The sequence below is a fragment of the Convolutriloba macropyga genome, chromosome 4, assembly GCF_964194025.1.
Source record: "Convolutriloba macropyga chromosome 4, txConMacr16.3, whole genome shotgun sequence".
In the NCBI taxonomy this organism is placed as follows: domain Eukaryota; kingdom Metazoa; phylum Xenacoelomorpha; order Acoela; family Convolutidae; genus Convolutriloba; species Convolutriloba macropyga.
Window position 1 is genome coordinate 13,356,417 of NC_134471.1, and position 11,697 is coordinate 13,368,113.

The following is an 11,697-nucleotide window of genomic DNA, read 5'->3' on the forward strand; positions in this document are numbered from 1 at the left end:
AATTTTCAATTTTCTCTTCGAAAACGGTGATAGCAAGCTGTTGCTGATAATTAAGTTGAAAATAACCTGAGATAATTAGACAGGATAAGAAAATAGCTTATTTGCTTAGAGAAAACGCAACAATAAATAAGACAAAATATTAGCAAGAGTTTGAAAATTTTCAATCCCATTTTCCATTTATCGAATATCAGCAGTCAACTGTATTGTTTGTATAAACAGTTCAATCATGTAATTAAAGCCAAGCTCCAATTGAAACATTTATATTTTTTTTAAATGCAAAAAAATTATTCAATTTTAGAATTAATGAAATTAAAAAAATTAATTGCTACGGAAACGGTGACAATTTTTGGAATGATGGGATTTTTGTCTATTGAGTATAACAATTTCCAAAATTAATTAAGTAGGATAAGAACAATTTTTACGATTTGGCATGGGAGAAAAATGTGACAAAAATGTTAATGCAACTTTCAAAAAGTAGAATTTTTTAAATTTTTTTCTACCGCAAACAGTTAAAAACGTATATCAGGTAAAATATTTACGCTGGTGCAGATGGAGAAAATGCTTTTGGGAATTCTAGTTTTTTATTTTTATTTGTTCCTGTTTCTAAATTGTTTTTTAATAAACTGAGACAAATTTTCAACTGTGAGTTTTTCATTTGTATCCTATCTAGTAATGCGGTGACTACATTTTTTTGCTCTAAGAGCCTATTTTGAAGCGGAAAAAATTTATTGATCCCCAACCGTTATGTTGGGCAGAACAACTGGCCAATCAAAAATTCGCCGAGCAATGGGTAGGAGAAAGAACACAAACTTAGTTTTTTTATAAAAAAAATCCAATTTGAACTTTTAGGGCACTGATTTTCTTTATTTTAGACGAAAACCAAATAAATGTTTCAAAATACCCCAGGAAAAAGCAATTTCCACCAGATTTTACTTTTTATTGGAAAGTTGTATTTTAGTGGAAACAAGTATCTATAATTAAGATCATAACTAAATTTGTTATTAGAAAAACAGACGTGTCACTGAAACTTTAAATTTATAAATAGTCTTCACCAACCCATTTTTCCTGTTGCAACCGAATTATTTCTCCTAAAAAATGCGAAATCAAGCATAAGCATTGAAGTTGAACTTCCATCTACATCTTTTTTTGTCAAATTCTAAGGCGTAGCTTTAAGAATAATTTTTATCTTCTTCGTTTATTCAAAATGTAAAGGTCACTTTTGAAAATGTAAAAGCATGATAGATTCATAAGTTGTACTGTTAAACTCCCAGTGGTACCATTGTTATTACTATACATAAAACTATCAAAGAAAAAAGTGTCCGAAAAACCCAGCAGTCGTACAGATGGCTCCCAAACTTTGTTTGGGTAAACTATTTCTTTTTTTTCCTCGTCTTTAGGCAATTTCACCCAGCATTTGGAACAAAATTGGAAACCTAAACGTTACTTGTAACACGGTAAAATTGAACGTCAAAATCGAGTGAGAGATTTGTCATCGTACAATTTCGGAAGATCGTCATTAAAACAAAAAATCAAAAATTTCGAACTGATTATTCAATAATAATTGAAACCATCAAAAATTTTTTTTGAATAAAAACGCTTAAAATGGGAACAAGTGTATAATAGTAATAGAAAAACAAAATTCGCTTGCAAACTTCAAAACAATCTTAAAAACATCATACATTAAAATAATTTAAATTTGTTCCATAGGAAAAAATTGAGGCTCTAAAATTGATTTTGGCATATGATAGCTCACGGAAGTTTAGTTTGAGTTTAAATTTTGACTATTAATATTTGTAAATTTATATATTTTGCAAATTCAATACCATCGTTATTAATGTTAAATTATTTGTTCAAAACAATCTGAACACTTCATCTTCAGGGTAGTGTTAATTAGGTCTTAGGACTTTGTTTACTGTCCTCTCTGATGATCATTGACATGTTACGATTGTGTGAGTTGCATAACAACTATACTTAAAGAAATAATTTGGTAAAATAGTTCATCAGAAAAATTAATTCTTTTTTAAAAAAACTGAAACTTAATTTATAAATGAAGGCACTTGAACAGTCAATTTCAATATAAAACTTACATTTTATTTTGTTTCCCAAAAATATTGACGTCTAAAATTATTCCTATTTTTAATTCCTACTTATCAAGACACTTGTTCTCCACGAAGCTGATCAGACTACAAGGTTCTGTTACATTCTCAACGATTTTAATCGAATATAATTTAATTATCGGAAAATAGTTGAATAACCGAATCCAGTGTCAAACAATTATACAAATTGTCATTAAATGAAGCGCTTAAACCAAAGAAAGGTTGATAATATAGAACGAAAAACCACGAAGAGAATTGGAGATTTTAAGAAATTGGGAATAATTTTATACATCAGTATTTTTTTGTGAAACAATATCAAATGTAAGAATGATAATGAAATTTACCTGTTCAAGTGCTTTCTTTTATAAATTAAGTTTCAGCTTTTTTGGACCTTTTGTAACGTCATAAAAATTGAACTTTATGTTTGGAGCAACAGTAAAGCGCAATAAAAATGCTCATTGAAAAATTTTTCATTTTTATGCAGCACATTAGCCAGAAAAGGCGGCCAAGACAAATATCATAAAATTCAACCGTTTTTAAATCAATTACTATTTTTCTTGAATGTCAATTTATTTTTGGATGACAAACGGCTAGCCGACTCTCTTCCCAAAACTCGTCTCACGGTTTAAACCCGGGTCGAATCCGAATGATTATCTTGTAAGAGCTTGCAAGTTTCTGGCAGAAACTTACAAGGAGATGCATCGCCTGGCAAGTTTTTCTTCCAAAAACTTGCAAGTTCTTACAAGTTTACCATTCGACTTGCAAGTTCTTACAAGTAAACCATTCGACTTACAAGGCTCTTACAAGTTAACCATTCGACTTGAAAGTTACTTACAAGTTAACCATTAGCACACACACCACACACCACACACACCACGAACGCACACACACACACACACACACACACATGCACACGCACACATACGCACTGAACCGTAAATAAAACGTTACAAGAGATGAATGTAAACGCGTGTTTATAAAAAAATAGAATCCGGAAAAGCGTGAATTAATTTATAAATAAGGGTATAAAAATGAAGGGCCGCTAAATTATTTTGAGACAATACTGACATATGAAGTTGAAAATTCAATCGAAGTCAATATTTTGGGAAAATTTTTTAAAAAAAAGCGATCGTGTAGTAGCTAATTGAGATCTACAGTTTTTTAATGGAATTGCAAAAGCAACTTTCATGAATTTATAAAATTCAAAAAGCAACCATTTTGTCTACTTAGGTCGAATTGTATTATGTTATACAAACAGAGCAACTAACTCCCACGCGCTTTCTACGATAAATGACTGAATTTTAAATTGAATTAACCAATAGGAGTTGTGCTCGACCGGAACGAGCTTGCAAGAAACTTACAAGTTAACCATTCGACTTACGAGTTCTTACAAGTTAACCAACTTTTGCAAGAAACTTGCATAATCTTACAAGTTAACCCTCTTTCGCAAGAAACTTGCATAATCTTGCAAGTTAACCCTCTTTTGCAAGAAACTTGCAAGTTTTTACAAGTTAATCATTCGGTCTCGACCCGGGAACTCAGACGTAAGCAAATAAACTGAATATCATTTTGGTATTAAAAATTGTTTGTATAACTTAACCAGTGATGGGGCTAACCATTGCAATTTATAAAGACCATAAAAACACAATGTTTCAAAAAACTTGAAAATAATTTTCATAATTATCAATTAGAGTTCGAAATCTACGTGGACAAATAGTTCAATGCATCGAATTTTTTCCGTCTGATTTGAAATCGTTGGAGTCTTTTGGTTGGCTTTGATAGTAAAAATATTTACGCAGGAATTTTTCGCGTAGCAGACTTGAAGTGAAAGAAGTCAATGGAGACGTGCATTTTTCTCGTCTACATCAGAGATATCATTTTTAAGTAGATAGAAAATATCGCTAGACGAGTCCTGCAAAAACAATATGAGATATCGGGAAACAAAATATCAGTTCTAAGCCTGGACAATAATTTCTCTGGAGAAGCAAAAACTGATGTTTCATTAGGCAGTTCTTCTAACGAAAACAATTCCTCTAGACCTTCAATTACATTTTGTATACGCTATTTCGTGTCTTTGGTAAGGGAAGACAATAAGATTGGGCAAATAATTTACAAAAGAATTTCGGTTGAAATTAAAAATGAAAACAATTGAAAATAGTTTCAGAGAACATAGGGAAGACAGGCCATTTTCCTGATAACTTGACTGCGTTATGTATTTGCGAAATTGAAAGAATCTATTTGTATAAAAGCACATTTAGCGTGACATGATCATGATTCCTAAAACATGAAGTTTAAAAGCCAAAAAGTTGGTTGAAACTCAGTTTGTAAACACAACTATTTAGTGATCATTGTTAGCACATGAAGTTAAAAACTAAATCAAACTCAATTTTGAACAACTTCGCCATCAGCAAAACAATTTTGTGATGTTTATATACAACTTGAGAATGTCATTTCCCAATTGCGTCAAATCTCTTCGATTGTTGTGCAAATCGACCAGTTGTTGTTACAGAGCACTCAACAAATTTCCATTTGGTAAAAAAACATATACTGCTATCAGTTCTACGCCAAAAAAAGCAATGTTATTAGAAACTGTTCATATTATGTTGACGTTCTTATCAACAACTAACCAACGAATGTGACATTCAAATTCATGCAACTAGCACCGTAAAAGGAGCTTGAAAAACTTACAACAATTAACTGGAAATCAAATAATTTGGTCAAAATAAACTGACATACAGTTTGCGTTGAAGAACATTTCTTGCGCGGTAAAATTCTTGTGACTGAGTTTAACTTAACTTTGACTCGCAAAAAGAAATAAAGTTGATGTTCTCAACTTGGAAATCTGAGGAAGAAATTTCCTAACTTAGTGCAACTTTGTACAAGAGATAGAGTTGGTATCTCGTAATGGCTTCAGCGAAATCTAGCTTAGTTTCACTAATTGTGTTAGGTGTGCGAGAAAAGCACAACGTGCAGTTATAACAAAACTACATTTGGTTTAATACTGAAGTCTCAAAAAATATCAACATAACGGACGCAAAAACTGTTTGCCCTATCCAGTGGCTAGGAGTGTTCTGCAAAAATTGGTCAAAGAGGAGTTTACAATGTTTAATTGTTTATTAAGGTAAATAAAAAATCTCAAGTCATATTTGATTGTTTCAATTTGATTTTGTTTATTCTGAGCGGAAAAAATGTTCAACAGCTACGTTGAACGATTAGTCATTTGCACTCATTTCGTATTAGATAACACAACGGTAAGCTACAATAATGCGCATGAAGCTTTTCATAAAGGCTTCCCGCAAAAATAGAGTATTAGGACTCACTTGAAAGGACTGGAACAAACAGGGCTGTGTGAAGTTTTCCTGGAATGTTTCCCTGTGAAGTTTCTTTGATAGGAGATCAGCCGTAACATTTCAAACCCCGATGCAGATAGTGCAAACTGCTCTTCAAACGATGGAGAGAACTCCAAAAGCACCAACTAACAAAAATCTAACGAAGCAACAGATGATGTTGGGGAGTTGAATAAAAAAGTTGCACTTCAAGACAGAACTTTAAGTGCAAACCCTGCGTAAAAGGAATAAGCGACGCGGAAAAACCAGGAAATTCGAAAGTAATCAGCACAATTTGGGTATCAGTACAGTATCAACAAGCACAAAACAAATACGAAGAACTGTATCAAGCGTTAGTGGAAGAAGTTAACAAGAAAAGATATCTTACAAAATAATTGAACATTCAGATAGATCTGACGAATTAGAGTTTCTCCACTAATAGATTTTTCATATGCTGGTAGAAGAAATCTCAAGGCCGCTACAGTATCGATACAGGCTAAAATCCTACCCAATGAGTATTGGTGCAGATCAACAAATGACAGCAAGGGATTTCAATCAGGTTTTGGAGAAATCGTTGGCTTGCATAAATGAGCAAAAGCAAGCGACCGGAAATGAAAGCAAGGAAAAAAGGTGAGTAAAACAGTGGATGAACTGAGTGCATTGACAACAACCAAAAGGTCAATTAAGTTGCTCAAAATTTTACAAACCGATGCAACAACGAGCGGTCAATGTACAGAAAACGTTTCGGAAATTTCTTCGTCGAAGCAAAGCCATAAAAACTGTATACAGAAATTCGATATCGAAACCGAGGAAAAATTCATACTAGAACAGCAGGCTTTTAGAGAAGAAAGCTAGAGATAGAATTATAAATGAAGGTACTTTAAAAAAGCATCAACTACCGGAAACTGAACTAGAGAAAAGCGAAGAAAAAAATATTATAGAATGAGGATCGCCCATCTCAGTCATCCAGTGCACGGGCAAATCGCCAATTAATTGATTCCAAATGAGAATAGATGTTTGGGACTGGACCAGTACAACCGACAACATTCTAAAGCCAGATTGGCGAAGAGTTCAATTCGAAACAACCACTGAACTGAACAGGAATAGTCAATTATAACGATATGGAAATTAACGTGATCGTTCAAAAAAGATTTCGAGACAGTACGCTTCCCCAAAAACTGGTTCACGATACAACAGTGGTTACTCGGTTAGCAGTAACCTACCGAAGAAGAAGTTGAACGACCTCAAGGGAAACCTTCTCAAATGACCGGAGTAGTCTAGTATATTTATAGCTCTGCTGATCGACAAACAATTTCGCACAAAGAGAAAGAGAGCCATCTGAAAACGCTACTGCCGGGCATCGCAAAAATATCTAAAATGACTTATTATCGATAGTTCTATGGCGGTGCGCTGAGCACTTTAGAGAGAAAAATTTGATGACCTCATCTGATCGTCGAAGCACAGCGTGAGAGTCTCCCCAAGACCATTCAAGTTGATCCTCACAACAAATCAGGTGTGATCTATTTCTCAATATAAAATAATTTTATCCAGCGGCAGCAATAGCGATACAAAACAAATTCTACTTGATCGATTTCATCAAATGGTCACAAACGCCAGAAGAAGCAATCGAAATCTTCAATCAGTTTCAAACTCTTCTCCTTCATCGTGGACAACAACTGAAGAGGTAAATGAGCACCAACGATAAATTTTCGAAGAATTGTTTAACAACGAAGTGAAGTCGTGGTTGAAGCAAACATAGAGGTATCTTTAGTGCTTGGACTACCAGGGACTGTCATTGATGATAGCCTTCATCTTAGCAGAGGTAGCAATAAAGAAGTTTAAACAACCAAAACGGAGAAGAAGGTTCAGCTACTAGTGCCTCCAACATTTGACCAAATAAGATTATTTGCTCCATTTGCTAATCAGATGATAGGGCTCCTGACAGGAGTCTGGACTAAGAAATGACAACATTGGAACAACAAAGTTAAGCCCGGTGAACAACCAGACTTCTGACGTGGATAGAAAAACTTCCAATTGTAGCTGAAGTAAGCATCGATAGCAGAGACTTCAATAGAGTGAGGGCAAAATCCGAACTTCATGTAAATGCTGACCCATCCAATGATGCAGTATTGGCAGTTGCCTATCTGCGCTCTCCACAGAAAGAGTATTCAATTGACTTAGCAATTGTAATTGGAAAATGCAGAGAGACTCCAATGAGAAATTTTTCCAATCCAGGCTCGGAATTGCCAGCGCCAGTGATGGTAGTAAGATTGAATGAGCAGATTTTCAGGCAGGTGGTAAGATTGTCAATGAGCAGACTGACATGAAATGATGGCACAGCTGCACTTTTTGCTAAGACTCAATTACAGTTTTGCAATAGATACACAGCTCCCACTCTAAACACATTGTGTGTGTCGCCATAGATGAGATACTTGATACACCGGATGCTTCTTAATGGAAACATGTGAGCAGAATTAACAGCCCAGCGGACCGTGGCACGCAAGCAATCAACGTCGAGCAACTCAAGAGACTTGAGTGGCTAACTGGACTGGCCTTGTTGAAAGAACCTGAAAGTAAGCCGAAAGAAAAGGGAACTAAATATTTGCCTCAGGTGAAGAAAACCTACCCTCAACATATCAGTCTGCATGTAATCAGCAACCAGGAAAATCATACAGTTCCTGCTCCTCCATAACGAAAAAGGACTCAGGCGCCAAACTAAGAAGAAGCAACCTCAAAACCAAGCTCAGTAATCAGCAACAACGCGATGAATTTTGTTGAAGCTGAAAAAGAATTTGCAGAGTACAGTGCGGCCTGGAGCAATTAAGCAATCGCGGAACATCTAACTCAATAAGGAATCGGAGATAGTTCAAACCACAGCACGCGTCATTAGGAGAATTTGGGAATTATTGGCTACAAGATGCAAGTTTTTTCGGGAAAAGATCAGTGACGAAGGTTGTTCCTTCAACTATGATATGTACTGTCAAACTGACATTGGACGCAAGACTGCTAACCACAGTTAGATCAAAAGCCAATTAATTAGAAGCATTAAACACCAACCGCTTCTTGATTGGCAACTAGAAAGTTTGATTGCCCTATCTACCGTGCGCAGAAGAACTTTTGGATCGTCAAAGATTCATTCCAAAGAAATTTCATCCCAAACTACCAAACAAAAAAAGTGTTTTCGCGGCGATGGGAAATGAGGCCGGCGGTGTTAAGCCAAATTTTTTAAATGAAAATTCTTTCAAGACCAAATTAAGTAGCAGAGTTGCAATAGGATTAATTGCAAAAATCAGTGCTACCTTCTCAGCCAAATTGACGTGTTCACTTTCCCAACACACATGTTTTGTAACTATTATTAGAACTTGAAGTGAAACTAGCTCTAAGTCAAATTTCAACATTATCACTATCAACAAATCAATTTTGTGATGTTTATACAAGTTGAAAACGTCATTACCAAATAGCCTCAGATTTTCTACTACTGTTGTGTGAATCAATCAATTGTTTATAGAAGATTCGACAATACTTGTATGGTTAACAAAATTGACATCAAATTCACACTGAATATGTGACGTTATGGAACGTGGTTCATTTTTATCGACATCCTAATCTACAACCAACCAAAAATGCAGGTTTGGCATTAAACAACTACGTCACCAGCAACATAAAAAGAGCTTTATGAACTACAAAAAATTAGTTCAAACTCATTATTTTGTTTTAATAAACTAGCATTCTGTGCGCATTTAAGCACAATTCTTGAAAAGTAAAATAGTTATTACTCTGTCTTGTTTCTCTAAACCGTCTCTGTGATTGTACAGTTTATTTTAACTATGACTTGTGAATAAAAGATGATTATTTATACTCAAAAGTTCCCTCTGAGGAACAAAGTTCCTAATTAAGAGAATTTTTGTACGAAGTACAGAGTCAGGCTTGTTTTTTGGTTTTAACGAAGTCTGGCATAATTTCATTTATTGAGTTATTGAGCGATTGGGTTTAAAATACAACGTGAGAAAATAACGAAATAGATTTCGCTTTATTCCAAAGAAACGCCGAGAACATCGCCACACCGGAGAAAAAAATATTTGACATATTCCTTAACTAGTTCAATAGCAAAGCTGGAAGATTAGTTATTGGGACTAATTGAGTAGTAAGTAAAGTTACAATAATCTACAGTATAAGGATTAAACAGTTCACGCATCTTTTCTGCAAAACAGTAATATTCGGACAGATTTGGAACCGCTGCAACAAACTGAGCGGTGTAAAACATTCTTTATCTTTGATTGGAGAGCAGCCGTTTGTTTTCAGCCGCAAAATAGTGGTGTAAGACTTTTCTTGTCTTTGATAGGAGAGCAGCCGCAACAATAGTTTGTTTTCATTCAAAAACATGCCAGTCACTGGTCTTCAACCAACCTATACAATTATAGTAGAGAATTTTTCGAAAACCGCTAGTATAACATCAAAGCTGTTGCTGTTTCTATATGTTTATTTAATTGATATCTATGAGTCGTTTTCGGAAGTCTTTGTTGAAGTTTTTCATTGACGTTAAATGAAATTAAAACACTCGAATTAGTAATTAAAATTCCATTCGTGCTATTTTTGATGACATTGTATTTGTAATGACAATGCAGAATATTGCTTCGAATCGAAAAGTGCTACTTTTTTATGTTACTCGGCTGCAAACCTGTATACTACTGCAAGTTTACAATAGCAGCTTAGTTTCTGAAGTTCGCGAATTTGAGAAGCAAAACAAAAATTAGTTACACAATAAAATTCGCGTCAAATTGTTTTTGACAATCTCTGATTAAAAATGGAGAAACGCTTGCGAATAATTATCTAAAACCGTCAATGTCGAACACAACGTCTCAACACAAAGATTTTCAGACTTTTGAATTCAGGATTAGGAAAATTGGCAAATATATTAAAACTTGATTCCTGCAGTACACTTTATAAAAAATGTCCCGGGGGTCGCTTTCCGGCTATAATTAAACCAAAAATGGATAAAAGTCGACACTTCATGTGACATTTAATTGCAATATAACTCCGATATAATAACTAACCAATCAAGCATCCGACCTCCGAGAGCCCAACCGATATCCCGATGATGCTGCCATTGTCGGTTTCCCAGGGCAGGGCCACAATCCACCCCTGCAACACGGTCAGGGCTATCAGGGTCAAAAGTGAGATAAGGAAAGTGTGTCGGGTGAAGTTGCGGGTGCCGTTGCTCAGGGCTTCAATTATTTTCTCGAGGTAAATTGCCATCTTGCGAATTGCTTTAAACTCAAGTTTTGATTTTAGCTATCAAGATGCAAAAATTTGATTCTTTCCAACACTGATTTTTTTGAATTTTTGTTGGGCAGGAGGAAAAGTTAGATAACTTTCAGAAATCAAAATTGTTAAAAAATCGAAATAAAGATGAATTTCCAGAGATATAAATTTATGAAATTGGGGGTTTAAATTTTTGCCCCGGGTTTTTTAACTGACTGGCATAGAAAATATTATTTTTGCAATAGTATTCGTCTAATTACAACAAAATGCGCACAGTATTTTGAGTAACAATTATGCTCAGAAAAAAATTGTCTAACTTGAACTTTTTTTGTCTAACAAATGTAGGGTTAAATTTTGAAGACAAATAAAAACGTCAAGACAAACTTAATATTTGACGGAAAGATGTGACGCAAAAAGTTTAACTATAAACACAATCGTTTCTTGTATGTGTCACGCATACAGTGACGAAAAGGAAAAAAATGAGCAAAGTTGCCAGAAAGTATCGCGGAAAGATAGAGTCGAAGAGTAAATGAGCCGTGAAAAAATTGGTAGGCACGTTATCCGGGCCTCCTACGAGGAAATGTGGAACCAATATGGAAAAATTTGGATTTTGGATGAAGAGATTAGCACAGTTGTTCACTTTTCACTTCAAATTTGTTCAGTCAGTTAGCTTAATTCTGTTCACAGTGAATTTCAGTAGCTTATTATTTCGTATCTCTCTCCCTTCTTTACGTGGTTTTATTTGGACCAATCTGCGCCGTTTTTTCACTCTCGATTGCTTCCCTAATTCAGTGGGAATTAGCTACTGCACTGTGTGTTGGAAACAGGAACGGCCAATTAGAGCTGAGAAGGATACAGCTAATCGAAACTGAAAGTGTCCACAGCCCTTGCCCGCCCCAAATGCCACTCTGAACCCATTCCCATTTAGATTCAATATTCAAGCAACATATTTATGTTTTTAGTTGACCCTTTGCGGTTTTAGGCATGTTATGGTCATCATAAACATGCGTAAT

General features: G+C 34.9%; 1 protein-coding gene across 1 annotated transcript in view; it reads right to left on the bottom strand.

The window, feature by feature from the left end:
* The window catches only part of LOC142337982 (uncharacterized), a 31,498-nt gene extending 20,067 nt beyond the window's left edge, over positions 1 to 11,431 (bottom strand). Inside the window, exon 1 of the mRNA XM_075387615.1 lies at positions 10,477 to 11,431. Coding sequence (XP_075243730.1) covers positions 10,477 to 10,678 — 202 coding nt within the window. The 5' untranslated portion in view covers positions 10,679 to 11,431. The remainder of the gene's footprint in view (positions 1 to 10,476) is intronic.
* Positions 11,432 to 11,697: the final 266 nt, after the last annotated feature.